Raw genomic sequence first — 15,441 nt, forward strand, 5'->3', positions numbered from 1 at the left:
CTTTGCTTAAGGTATTGTGTACTATTCAACCGTACCATGTTGAATACATCAGTTCTCGTCCGATCACTGAAGATAATATTTTAAAAAATAGTTTTCATTTCATGATAAGGATTCAGTTATTAATAAGCATATTAAAAAAGGAAAAGATAATTTAAAACTAGTCCATTTGTTTAAAAATTAAAAAATATTCATGAAAGAAACACCAACAACGAAATTAATTAGTCTATGAATTACTTAATACTTAAAAAAAATTGCATTTAGTGATAAGAGTTACACTATTTAAAATGTAACTATATTTATATTTAACGTATATTACCTATACGTTTAAAATATTATACAAAGTTAATATGATTTTAAACAATCATATGAGAAATTTAAAAATAACAAATCAATATTTTTCTAATATTCAGATATTAAAAGAAAATACATTGTAACGCAATTATAATAAATTTCAAATTTTGTTAAATAATTAAATCATAAAACCTAATAGGAAATGACTCATACATAAGCAGTATAAAAATTTTTCATAAGAAGACGATTAATACATAGCGTAAGTAATACAATAAAAATTCAGTATTAAACTATTCAGAAATTGCCAACGACCATACCACATTGAATACACCAGTTCTCGTCCGATCACTGAAGTTAAGAAACGTCGGGCGTAGTTAGTATTTGGATGGGTGACCGCTTGGGAACACTGCGTGCCTTTGGCATATTTTTTTTCAAAAAATGGAACTCCTTTTACACTTCTTAAAAGACTTAGATTTAGTATGATGAATTTAATTTCATCATACATAATGTTTAAATGTTTTTTTTATAATATTACAGAATATACTGTTACTATACACTAATTTCCTTTCTGGCTTACGTATTTTTGTTATTATGATTTAATAAAAATTGAGATCCTATTTACATTTAACTAATAATTGTTCCAAGCGGTCACCCATCCAAGTACTCCAAATAATCCTAATTAACAAACAAATTCAACTTCCTGGTGTACTTAATTTTATCATATATAGTAATATATATATATGTAGTAATATGCTCAATGCTTTGCATTACGCATCTTCTAATTATTAATGAAAAATGTATAATCTGTATTTTAAATAACTTGTAAACAAACAAATAATTTATCTGTCATAACAAATACGATGTTCAACACAATTTCTTATTATTTATATATATATGTCAATTTATCAATTGTTAAATATGTTATCTGAATATAATAATCCTGTAATGTATAATTAATACAATAAACTAAAAAGATTACTAAAAGCGCTGACAACAATATCCCTGGATTGGGGGTAATATCATTTTACTATAAAAAGCACTGAAATCCTTTCAAGTCGGAGAGAGACTCTGGAGAGACTCTAAGGAGTGACAGCGAGCGAGAGAGTTCGTTTTCTACGAATTGAAATAAGAATAAAAAAAAGGAACATTTATCAGTCACAGCCCTGTGTTGTTGTCGGCTGACTTTTACGCGTTTTATTTATATATGAAAAGAACTTGTTTTAATTATTTATCTTTTGAAGAAGTGCGAATTAAATACTTTTAAACATATATAAACATATCGAGATATTTATCAAATCATTTTACAGCAATTTGCAAGAATAAAAGAAGTAAGTAATTTTATGTTATCCCAATTATTTGGAGTTAATAAATTTGAGTAAAGGATGACAAAGCAATAGATCATTTATTAAATTAATATCTTAAAGTGTCAATTTTGACTGGTTGGTTAAAGAAATTATACATAATCACGTTATATGGTATTCGTGAACTGGCTCTGCCGTTTCGTTGCCTTAAAGATGTTTTAAAAAACCTAGCGTGATTTCTACTGTATAAATTAGGCTCTGGTATTCGTGGACTGGCTCTGCCGTCTCGTTGCCGAGGTATTCGTGAACTGGCTTCGTTGTTTCGTTGCCTCTTAGTTAGGACATTAGAAACTAACCAGACAAAAGTTTATTATACCTCTATAAGAGGAACTTAACATATATTTTTATATCTACTTGTCTTTGTCGTTCTAAACCCTCGAACCATACGACCCCGATAGAACCACAACATCAGGTACTCTCTATACTCATCGCTCATTTTCATCATTTATATTTTACCAACTTTTTACCTATTTTATTTATATTTTTGAATTATAACAGTCTTTTTAGAAGGGTGAATCTAAAATAAAATGAGAATCATTTTTTACGAAAATGCCAACAGCATATGCATTCTATAAAAATCGTAATTATAGTAAAATTAATTTCACTAGACAGTTGAATTTTTTTTTTTAATTATGATAGATTATATACTTTACTCCAAATTCCTCTATGATTTACGAATTTTTGTGATTCAATAAAAATTCGAGCAAAAAAATTATATCATATTACATATAATAATGAATGTATCGGTAAAAATTATATTTAAACCATTTTTAAGTTAAGAAATATAAGCAAAAAGTAAAAAAAGAACTAAAACAAATTGCCAACGGCAAGTAGTGTTCCCAAGCGGTCACCCATCCAAGTGTACTAACTACGCCCGACGTTGCTTAACTTCAGTGATCGGATGATAACTGGCGTATTCAGCGTGTTATGGTCGTTGGCGTTGAAGGGTATTTTTTGTAACATATTTAAAATTATGAAATATTAATGTTTATTCATTCATCTACTTAATATAAATTGAAAATTAAATGATTGCACGTCACATGTTTTACACGTTAAAAAGTATTAAATTGTTATTAAGATCTAATTATTTAATTAATTAATGTATATTATTAAACACGTTTTTTCTAATTTTAAATAAAGTTAACAGCAATTAAAAATGATTAATTTCGATGATGAAGGAAAATGTTTGAAATTATCAATTTGATATATTATATTAAAAATATAAAAACTATGCATGTAACCCTCATGAACATGTCTGTAGCTTGAGAAGTTTGACTGTGAGGGAATATAGTCCCTAACTATATTTCAAACATTTATATAAAAAACCTAACAAATACTTATCCACCAAATTGCTTCTACTTACCCCTCCCACACCCAAAATTATATTCTATTGACTTGAAGGGGATCCCATTGCAAACTACGCTACTACTCATGAATAATATATACGATTCTTGATTAAATACCTGTGTTGTGAACTGGCTTTTTGCTGCCTAATTGTAATTGTGTAATTTAATAGAATATATATTAACAATGGGAACGGAAGCCTTTTTTGTCTTGTATATAAAATATTTACCAGGCAAGCATCTAGTCCTTCTATAACAGGCATGACCAACGTACGGCCCGCGACACTGTTCTATACCGCCCATAGTATAATTTAGAATTTGAATAAAACAGTAGAAAAATTTGATAAATGCTTTATTTCAAATATTTCAGAAAAAAATTTAAATACAAAGTTAAAATCAGTGTGAAACTTGAGGTTGTTTTTGTAGCGCTAACTTCTTGATGTCAGGTTCAAATTTTGTAGTGGCAGCCCTTAGTAAGTAATGAAGATGATCATCTGTAAGGCGAGATCTTTCTTTGCTTTTGATACATTTCATCCTTGAAAATGTTTGTTCACACAGATATGTCGATCCAAACATTGAAAAAACACGTTGAGCCAGTTTTTTTAATTCAGGAAAATTATCGTCATCAAGATTTTTGTAAAAGTTTGGTAAATTCGTTCGATTTTCTTCGTACAAGTCCTTCTGTAAAGTATTAGTTTTCAGTTCTATTATTTCCATTTGAAAATTTTCCTGAACTACAGGTTCATCCATCTGAAAAGGATTTTCAATCATTCGAAAAAATATACTTTGTTCTTTAAGTTTTTTAAACCGTACATGAAAATCCGTTTTTAATTTTTCCAACAAGTCTACAAATTTTACTGTTGAAAAATTAAAAAAATTCCTTTCTTGTATTTTTTTACAGTAATTAAAGTATACAGGGTGATTTTTTTATCATAACCCACTCAATTACTTGCAGAATAATAATAATTTAAACATTTTCTTTTTTCATTATCTTTAGTTACACATTATTCTTGAATTTTTAACTATATAATACTTTTTAAGTTCATCCCTTATGCCTTGGAAGGGGGTCAACTTTGTTTTTTTAAATGGTAACACATATTTTTAATTTAATAAAATGTTTGAGTTTTTAATTTAATAGTAAATGGCATTTGAATTTTTAATATAACTTTATTAGTTTATTAGATATAAACATTTAAAGTTTCAAATTTTTGAATTAATATACATGTATAATACACATGGGATTGTAAATACAGGTAGCTAATTGGATTTTTATGACATTGCTGTCTCAGTCACGGATTGTTTATTATCAATTATGATTATCAATAGATATACTTTCTGTATTGTCAGTTAGTGTATTTATAAACTCATAACAATGTGCCTTACTACAATTGATAATAACAATGCTGTGTACCTGCTAATATCGATGTTATAAAAAACCAATTAGCTACCTGTATTTGTAATCCCTTGTGTATTATACCTGTATATTAACTCAAAAATTTGAAACTTTAAATGATTATATCTAATAAACGAATTAAGTTATATTAAAAATTCAAATGCCATTTACTATTAAATTAAAAACTCAAACATTTTATTAAATTAAAAATATGTGTTACCATTTAAAAAAACAAAGTTGACCCCCTTCCAAGGCATAAGGGATGAACTTAAAAAGTATTACATAGTTAAAAATTCAAGAATAATGTGTAACTAAAGATAATAAAAAAAAAAAAGTTTAAATTATTATTATTCTGCAAGTAATTGAGTGGGTTATGATAAAAAAATCACCCTGTATACAATTTTTATTTTCAATTTGTCTACTAAATAGATTTAGTAAAAAGCGGATNAAATAGATTTAGTTTCAGCTCAAAAGCGGACACGTCATTTAAGAGTTCAAATATGAATTTGCCCTGTGTCTGTAGTTTTAAATTTAAATCATTGCAGTGACTAGATATGTCGGTCAAAAAAGCTAAGTCCCAAAGCCACAATGAATCAGAAAGTTGAACGAATGTTTTTCCTTTCTCCGTCATAAAAATCTCTATCTCAGCAAGAAGATTAAAAAAGCGTGATAATACTTGGGCTCGGCTTAACCAACGTATCTGGTTGTGGTAAAGAACATCGGAAAATTCACTACCGACTTCTTCCAAAAATGCTTGGAATTGCCGATGATTCAAGCCACGGGAACGAATAAAGTTCACAATGTCTCTAACAACATTCATGACGTGGTCCATTTCGAGTACTTTGCAACATAACGCCTGCTGATGAATAATGCAATGAACAGGCAATGGCTGTTCTAAATTTTGAGTGGCCATTTGATGCAAAATTTTTGTGACTAATCCATTTTTTGAACCAATCATGCTTGGTGCACCATCTGTTGTTAGTCCGCAAAGATTTTTCCAATTTAAATTCAACTTTGTTATGCACTGCAAAACTTCTTCAAAAAGGTCATCTACAGATTNCTTCAAAAAGGTCATCTGCAGATGTGCGGTCTTTCATGCTCTGTAAAGATGCAAGCTCTTCAGTTATTGTAAATTCTCGATCTATTCCCCGCACAAAAATGAGTAATTGCGCTGTATCACGATTGTCCGTGCTTTCGTCCAAAGCCAAGGAAAAAAAAGAAAACTGTTCTGCTTTTGTTTGCAACTGATCTTGTAAATTTTTACCTATGTCTTCANGTTTGCAACTGATCTTGTAAATTTTTACCAATGTCTTCTATGCGACGAGTAATGGTGGGCCGAGATAGACTTATTTCTTTGAATGCAGAGCATTTCTCAGGAGCGATTTCTTCAATAGCTGCGATGATGCACTTTTTAATAAACTCGCCACTATTAAGCGCTTGTTGGTCTTTCGCAATAAGATTTGCAATCTTATAACTTGCTGTAACGAGCTTATCCTTTCCTTTTATNAATCTTATAACTTGCTGTAACGATATCGTCCTTTCCTTTTACTTGTCGCGAAAACATACTTTTGACAGCGCTTGTCTCGTCCGCGAATTTTTTTTTTAATAACTCCAATTTAGATTCGCGAGCCTTATCTTTAATACTTTCATATTTTGATTTGTGTTTGGTTTCATAATGCCTCTGAATATTAAATTCTTTATAAACAGCCACAGATTCACGACAAATAAGACAAGTTGGTTTCTCGTTGAATTGAATAAAAGTATTTATACATCCAAATGTCCTGAAAATGACGATTTTCTTCGGAAATTTTACGTATTTTTTTTTTTTTGTTTCAGACATTTTTATTAGAGTATTTATCACAGAGCTAAAAAAAATTATTTTTAAATAATAAATATTCGTTAATAATGATAAATTTTTATTTATAATGAATAAATTTTTATTATCAATAATTCAATGCACTTAAATATGACTTTCACTGGAATATAGTCGCTTTCACATTATAAGCAGGAAACTAACTGACTCAAGTGTGCAAAGGACGCATCAATTAATAGTAGGCAAATGTTTGTGTTTATATTTATTTATAGTATCAATGTTTTCTATCACCTTTAATCCCGCTCGTTTATGACCATATTTGGTAATGTTTACAATCTAAGTAGGCTTTTGATAATGTTTACAATAAAGGTAGATTTTAGATAGATAACACATTTAATAATGTTTATAATATGGGTAGATTTAAGTTAGATTATAAAAAATTTTTCAAAATGTGAATTTTCATAGATATGCGGCCCATCTAAGTTTTGTTGAAATGACAAATGGCCCGCAAACTTAAAAAGGTTGGTCATGCCTGCTCTAGACTCATGAGATGGAAGTTAAAACTAGCTGAATATCAATATGAAATAATCTACAAGCCCGANTGAAGTAATCTACAAGCCCGGTGCGGCTAATACAAACGCAGATTCCCTCAGCAGAATAGGACAAGTAATGCTATCTCGATCAGTTAGTCCTCAAAAACACATTACTTTTGACGAATATCAAGACATCGTCACCATGTCAGTCATACTAAATCTTGCGATACGCGAGGAGGAAGGACAACTTTTCGATGTTTCTCCAGATGTACATCTCGCCGTTTGTATTTCAAAAGATCTGAACATGAGACAAGGAATGGCCCTTTTGTTTAACCGCCGTTTCCCGAACTCTGATCGACTCCGCTCTCAAAATCTCCAAGTGGGGGAGGTCGGCTATGTTAAAACCGACACTCGCTACATCTTATATTTAGTAGTCAAAAATAAGTTTTGGAATGAACCTACAGCAGAAGATATGTACAGAACACTGCAATATCTTATTTCTTTATGTAAAGAACTTAAAGTCGAAACATTGGCTATGCCTCGTATTAACAATAGAAGCGACAACTCGGACTGGCCCAATATCCGCACAATGATTCGGTTTTTATTTAAGGACGCCAATATTAAAGTTTTGCTTTTCAATGAATTTGAACTAACCGAAGAAGATAAACAAGCGATCATCGCCGAACATCACGATAGTCCATTGGGAGGACACCGAGGTGTTTCACAAACTATCCAACGTATTCGATTACAATTTACTTGGGAAAACATCAAAGCGGATGTGGAAAACCACATCTCTAAATGTCGTTCGTGCCAAATTAACAAGCACGACTCTCATAACTCAAAACAGCCTATGGTAATTTCTACAACAGCTACGGAAGCCTTTGAGAAAGTATTCATAGACGTCGTTGGGCCGCTACCCCGCACGGATACGGGTAATGCCTACATCCTGACAATGCAATGTGATTTAACTAAGTTCTCAATCGCTGTGCCCATGTCAAATCACGAATCAAACACAGTAGCGTACCATTTCGTAGTGTCATTTGTATGTATACATGGTCTACCTCTTTCCCTAGTCAGTGATCAAGGCACCGAATTCCTCAGTCGCGTGCTCAGCGAGACGTGCAAGCTATTTAAAATTCAAAAGTGTAATACTTCTCCATACCACCCTCAAGCTAACGGTGCTCTAGAAAGAAGTCATCGTACCCTGGGCGAATATTTACGCCACTATGTCGACAAGGACCAGCGTAATTGGGACCAGTATGTACCCTACGCTATGTTTACATACAATTCTTCGATCTACTAAGAAATAACCATACGAATTGCTATATGGGTGTACTTTAGTCGTCCCTACGTCTCTCAGCAGAGCAGTGGAACCACGGTACAACTATGATGATTTTCATGCCGAACTAAAACAAAAACTTCAACTGAGCCAAAGTATAGCACGTGAAAAGCTCTTAAAACAGAAGCACAAAACCAAGGTTACGTATGATCAAACCATTCACTCACANAACAGAAGCACAAAACCAAGGTTACGTATGATCAAACCATTCACCCCGTAGATGTGCATGTGGGCGATCAGGTCTTACTTAAGGACCATGCCCGAAAGGGAAAATTCAGTGCTAAATGGCAGGGCCCATTCGTTGTGATCGAAGCCCACGAAAATGAGAACGTAACGATTCAAAAAGGACGACGTAGTGTTAGGGTCCACAAGAACCTGTTGAAAAAATTTGTGAATTAAACCATCTTTTTACCAACCCCCTGTTGGTCGGGGTATAGAAGGCCATCGGTGCGTCCTGCCTGTCGTAAAAGGCGACTAAAGGTGACGGGGAGGGATTTCTATCTCCTAAACTTTTCGATTTATCTAGAATCGTTCTTCCCATCTTTTTACCAACCCCCTGTTGGTCGGGGTATAGAATAGGCCATCGGTGCGTCCTGCCTGTTGTATAAAGCGACTAAAGGTGACGGCAAGGAACTACAGTGACGATACACATCACGTTTAATCGACACTGCCTTTTCCATTTTTCTAAANTCGTCATTGTAGAGCCTTTTCCATTTTTCTAAGATGACTATGTCATTCATTAATTCGTTTACTACTTCATTTCCTAAATCATTTACTATCTCTTGTATTAATCTGTTTAATACTTTGTTTACTAACTCATTTACTATTTCATTCAATATACGATTTACTAATTCGTTCACTTTTTCACTTGCTATTTCGTTACTATGTGATTTAATATTTCTATCTTATACATGATTGGATCAATATGATTTATTTGGAAACAGTTCCGCGCGAACAAAATCATAAGCCTCTCGCTATACTGTTCGTTAAGTTTTAAAGCTTAATCCACAATTCACTGGATGACACACCTGTTTTTTCAATGATTTCTGGAAGAAGATATATTTTTTTTCATTTTTGTCTTTGTCCTTCATCTTTCAGAAAACTGACTTCATATAAATAATTTAATTTGTTGTCATTACCTTATCCATGTTTTCAAGGTTACTAAAAGTATTTTTGGATATCCCCAGACCTTTTTAACATGTGGCGACGTGTATACTAATCGGTTACAGCAAACTAAGTATTACAACCTTAAGAAACNCAGCAACCTAAGTATTACAACCTTAAGAAACTTTCTTCTCCTATTATCCTTATCCTAGCATCAGTAACAGCCACCCTTATAGTGGTCACCATTTGTTAGGTTAATATTTGTCATGTAATTATTTTTAAGAGAATTTAGATGAATGGGTAAATTGTTTTGGAAAAATTAGTCTTACTCAATCATTACTGTATCAAACTTCTGTATCCCGTAGACGTAAGTTTAGAATTAAGATACTATCATCAAAGCGCATGCGGCGGTATTGTAACTAGCANAAGATACTATCATCAAAGCGCATGTGGCGGTATTGTAACTAGCGCACCCGTAAGTTAAGATATTGTACAAAACTAGTTTAAGTTAGATTTAGTCGCAGGGACTGCTCAGTTTCACTCCGGGGGTATGTTGTGAACTGGCTTTTTGCTGCCTAATTGTAATTGTGTAATTTAATAGTATATATATTAATCATGGGAACGGAAGCCTCTTTTGTCTTGTATATAAAAATTTACCAGGCAAGCATCTAGTCCTTCTAGAACATTCGATGCTTGCTCAGCCTTTTTCAATGTATTGGGCCTACGGCCGCCGCCGCCTGAGGCGACGCGCCAGTAGTAGTCAGCTACTCGTTCAAGAGTCATATAGTTCATAGGGTCGAACCTGGACGACTCTCCACTGAATCTTTTGTTAATTTGCTCACTGAATCTTTTATGTTAATTTGCTCACTGAATCTTTTATGTTAACATGTTCACTGAATCTTTTATATTAATTATCAACTAATTAAAGTCGAGAAGTTAATTATAAGTGTAAACATATTTTTAAATATAATAAATAGCAACTAATTATCAAACGCATTATCTTTTCATTTTGTCTACCGTACCAACCCGGTCAAAACACCTGTATGAGTTATCATTTTTATCGGCATATGAATATTATCTTTAATATAATTAATATCTTTTCGTAAAAATAAGAAAAATCAGTTACACTTAATTTTTTTAAAAAAATGACATAGTTTTCAGTTATACTTTTCCAGTGTCTTAAATTTTAATTGTACGCAGAAATTTTACAGAAGTAATATTAATTACCGTGATATCTTCTATAAAAAAGGTTATTTGAGTTTTTTTCGAATTATGAATCCTTTCCAAATAAAAATTTAAAACAACTACGAAAACGTGTTTTTTTTTTAAATTTTTTTTTGCAAGTATGTTCTTTTGTTCATAAATTAACAAATTTTCTTAGTTATATTAAATAATAAAAAATTATATTTAATATTTCGTTTTTAATGCAATTAAGATATAAAATTATCCTACATTTTCATTCAACCGTTAATACTATACTATTGGGCCACCTAACCTCCCCAAACACGCCTTTATTCTTGAGACTAATAAAAAACAAAAGATGTTCAGGATTAAAATCAATATGTTTTCTTCCTCATAATCAGTTTTATTTACAATATTTTATTAAAATATCTTATTTAATATTTTATTTTATAATAATAAAAATTAAGGAATATAAAATACAATATGGACTCTTTTTTTTTAGATTTTAATGATTTCCTAAATCTTTATAATACAAATTGTTAAATATAATTATATTTGATTGCTTATTATATTTTAAAAATAGCAATTTAAAATTTAACTTATAATTTTTGTTCAATTAAATTAATTTAAAATAATAAATCAATTGGATACAACTAAGGTATAAGGTAAATTCTATTTTAAACTATTTTTGGTACTGTAACAAATAATTGTTAATTTATTACTGTATAAAAGTAATTTATTAAAAACTGATATATACTTGAAGGTTATAATTACACAATAAATTTTAGTAAACAAATGCTAATAAATCATCAAAGGGAATAAATCGACTCGGTGACTTAAGCATATAGATTATTTTAACTATTTTAATGATATTAAAATTTAAAAAAATGTTTTCTTTTCCACAATCAGTTTTATCAGCAATATTTTAATACAAAATTTTATTTAACATTTTATTTGATAGTAATATGAACTAAGGAAATTTAAAATATAATACCGACTCTTTTTTTTTAGGTTTTAATGAACACTTATATTTTTTAGGTTCAATGCGAAGCTGAGAAGCTCTTCGCATTAATTTTACTATAATGAGTTTTTTTTTTTTGGTTTTACCACTTGTTCTCAGTTCTCGCTGAACCGATTTTGATAAACAATATGTCAAAAGATCACAAATCGTATCTAGTCAAAGACATTACCCTCAAAAATTGCAAAAATTTCCCTCGTTCCCCGTAAATGGGCGAAACCTCCAAAAAAATTACAAATTTAAAAATCGCTAATTTTCGAAAGTTTTTTAATTTTTTTTACTTTAAACTGCCTTAACTTTTTTAAAAATGACAGTTTTATATATATATTAAATTAAATCTAATGTAATATACTTTATTACGAAAAAAAAAATTACGGACTTTACTTTATCTTTATGATGAAAATGACTACCAATTGTTATTTTTGTGTGAAAATTCTCGATTTTATTTTTTACATTTTTAACTTTATAATGCTATAACTTTTTAAAAAGTGTATGGATATACACAATTTTTTATGACAAATAATATTTATACTCCTTTTTCATTCGACAAACTTTATCTTAATCAGAATATAAATAAGGAAATGGCAGATCATGTAGCTTTTGGAATAAAGCACTTTATGCCATATTATTCGTATATTGAGTAAAAAAGCGTCGGGCTTTTTTCACAATAATACTAGTATTTTTGTTCATTATTGTTTTATGCTTATTTTAAAAATTATTTTTAACTTTTTAGTTCGATATAATTAAAAATCGTGTTTTTTTAGTTTTTAAACTATATTTTTTAATAAATTGGAGGAAAATATAACTCGAGTGGGTCTACACCACGTACTTGTGTATGTGTACTAGGGTGGTCCTTAGTTATAGAAGAAAAATTTTTTTTTAAGAAATTAAGAGTCATGGACTCAAAATTTCGTTAGGTTTACTGAAAAAATGAAACTGGTAAAATTTGAGTACAATAAGTCAACCCCTTCACGTGCCTCGAAGGGGTTGAAGATCTTCAAAAATGGGGTGGATTATCTTTTTTTGAGTGTACGCTCTTTATTTTTGAAGTTATTTTGAAGTAAAAATTGAAACTTTAAAAATATAAAATCGAGAATTTTAAAACAAAAATAACTAGTTTTTTAAATGTGGTTGACTTTGTACATAAAAGACAAGGAGACAAGACAAATTGTTCAACTTCAAGGTTATCTAAAGTTATAAATGTGTTTCTGAAAATCAATATTCTAAATACGAATTAAAAAAAAATACATATATTTATATTTAATTCGACTTGAATTATATACAGGTGATTGATTTATCGTAAACAACTCGATTACTCACAAAGTAAATAAAATATTGAAAAAAATTTCAATTTTATAGCTTTGAAGCGAAGCTGAGAATTTATTAATTTTACTATGATGTGTTTTTTTTGTGTCTGTTACTACTTTTTCTCAGCTCTCACCGAAATGATTTCTTTCAACGATACGTCATAAAATCTGAAATCGTATCTAGTCGAAGACTTCACCCTCGAAAATTGAGAAAATTTCCCTCGTTCCCCATAAATGGGAGAAATCTCCAAAAATCCTTACCTGCCCACGGGGAGAATTCAAAATGACAACATTTTCACAAAAAATTAACTTTTGTAAAATGTTCCGGAAATACAGACACTTTTAAATATACCTAAAATAAAGTTTATATAATATACTTTATTATGGGAAAAAAAAATTTCTGATTTTATTTTGTCTTTACAATGAAAATGCTATTTTTGTGTGAAAATTCTTGCTTTTATTTATTACATTTTCAACTCAATAATGCTATAACTTATTGAAAAGTATATGGATCAATACAATTTTTTTATGAAAAATAATATTTATATCCCTCTTTCATTCGACATCATTTTTTTTTAAATAACATCATTTCCCTTTATTTATATTATAAATTAGAGATGTGAATTATGGTTTATCTAAGTAATCCGATTCATTCAAATCAGGTCAACTAGAAGATCCTGTTCAAAGACCCGTTCGCGATCTAAAAGATATTTTAAATCAATTGAATCGAACATTCAGTATAGTTTTGGTTCTTTTACGGTTCTCGATTCGCGATTCGGATCAGGGATGAGACGTATAAACAAATGACATATGAATATGTTATCATTAATATTTGGTAAGCGATCGAATCGTTTCAGTGTGATTTATACGTAAAAAAATTAGGTATTTGGGGGACCGGATCACTACGATTCGGCGATCTGAATCATTTCGTTCACTATTTTAATCCGTTCAATGCAACCCGTTCGTTCGCGAAGGACTCATCTCTATTTTAAATATATATTCATATATTACACTTATAAATCATAAAACTTTAAATCAGGATATAAACAAGGGAATAGGAAATATAAAATTTATAGGGATCATCTTTATTTTTCAATTGGCAAAATACATACTTAAATAGCTTAAATAGATAGTTAACAGGTCTAATTGAAAATAACTGATTAATAATAACTTTTGGACGTTTACCTATCAATAATACTTGATATTTACTTTTATTACCACTAGTGTCGGCTTTTGTATACTAGGTGAAGGTATGACCTTAAATATTATACCGCTATTTATAGGTATAAAAAATTGCCAAATTAAATATAATAAAAAAAACACATTTTATTATTTTAAAGGTCGTAGTAGAAAATAGAAATGAAAATACTAATAATAACTATTATTAGATTATAACAACCGTTAAAGACGAGCGTACACGTAATTAATTCTAAAAATTAATTACTCAATAGAGTAATACGGGTTACGGAGATTGCCACGAACTGATAATGCTCCGACACTGTAAAAAAATCCTCCGAATACATTTACTCTGACAGTAATTACTACGAATACCCGGTTAAAAAAATTTGGATTTTACTACGACGATGAATACTTCAAATAAGACTATTAATTGATTGCTCCGAATGAAATTTGCTCCAAATATCGATTATTCGCGAAATCGATTATAAAATTATGAAATTTCGAATTAGATGAATACCATAGCAATATATTATCTGATGGAAAAATATAACCCTTATCACTAATTAATATATTAAAATAGCGTTATAATTGATTAGTGTCTATTAACGAATAATTATTACAATAAAGGTCCTCGAAACGTATCAGACTTTTGATAAAATAGGTACATAAAGGTAAGGAAGGAGGCTTTGAACTAAAACAACTCCAGTTATATAACTGGTTTGAGCCCTTAATTTTTGTTTTTTTTTGAGAGGAAAGAAGAGCGATTCCAAATTTCGGACGTAAAATCTTTTTTGACTCTTTTTATTAGTGCCTATTATTATAACATTTAATTAGTTCAGTTAAAATATATAGGAGTACGTGCCACTGATGATAGAATTCGTCATTAAACTAGCTATTATTATTAACACTACACTATTATTATTTGTCTATACTTCAGTGAATAATTTTTCACTTCTATTTTAAATATTAGAAAAAACCTGTGTACACGATAAAAGACAATTTATTATGTGCGTTTGAGAAGCGATAAAGATTTCCTCATTAAAATTTAGACTAGGTATAATTTTAAAATAAATGAATAAAATATTTTTACTAACTAATAGTAGTGATGATACACAAGTTACAGCATAAAATAAATGAATAAATTATTTTTACTAACTAATAGTAGTGATGATACTAAAATAAATTAAATGGACTAAACATCTTTGTTACTTTATTAATAACAAAGAAAAATGTATTAAATGTTAGATTACAAGTGATAAGTACATATTTGTAAGGGGAATAACAATTATTTAATATTATATAATGTTTAACTACTGATAAATAAAATATCAAAGAATAAAAATTGAGAAAAATAATGGAATGCAATGTAAAATAGTTACGGCACATTTTAGTAAAAAAAACCAAGCACAGTGGGATCGCGGCACAGTGGTGACGTGGCATAGTTAGATCAAGTATTATTATATCTGACAGTGATTAAAATCACTATAAAAAAAAACGCTTCGATGCAAATCTTTAGATAGTGTTTAACTTAAAAAAATTGGTGGATTATATCAAAAGCAACATGATCTGCTAGTTCGT

At 29.8% G+C, this 15,441-nt stretch overlaps 1 protein-coding gene and 2 pseudogenes across 1 annotated transcript; 1 reads left to right on the top strand and 2 right to left on the bottom strand.

Annotated features, from left to right (window-relative positions):
• Window positions 1-594: 594 nt before the first annotated feature.
• LOC126908729 (5S ribosomal RNA) lies at window positions 595-713 on the top strand (annotated as a pseudogene).
• A 1,757-nt stretch (window positions 714-2,470) lies between these two features.
• LOC126908734 (5S ribosomal RNA) lies at window positions 2,471-2,591 on the bottom strand (annotated as a pseudogene).
• Window positions 2,592-3,391: 800 nt separating this feature from the next.
• On the bottom strand, window positions 3,392-3,766 carry LOC126908212 (general transcription factor II-I repeat domain-containing protein 2-like). Its single transcript, XM_050690124.1, has one exon. The coding sequence runs from the start codon at window positions 3,764-3,766 to the stop codon at window positions 3,392-3,394; it is 375 nt and encodes a 124-aa protein (XP_050546081.1).
• Between the last annotated feature and the right edge of the window lie 11,675 nt (window positions 3,767-15,441).

Source organism: Daktulosphaira vitifoliae, unplaced genomic scaffold, assembly GCF_025091365.1.
Source record: "Daktulosphaira vitifoliae isolate Bord-2020 unplaced genomic scaffold, ASM2509136v1 Scaffold_5, whole genome shotgun sequence".
NCBI classification, from domain to species: Eukaryota; Metazoa; Arthropoda; class Insecta; order Hemiptera; family Phylloxeridae; genus Daktulosphaira; species Daktulosphaira vitifoliae.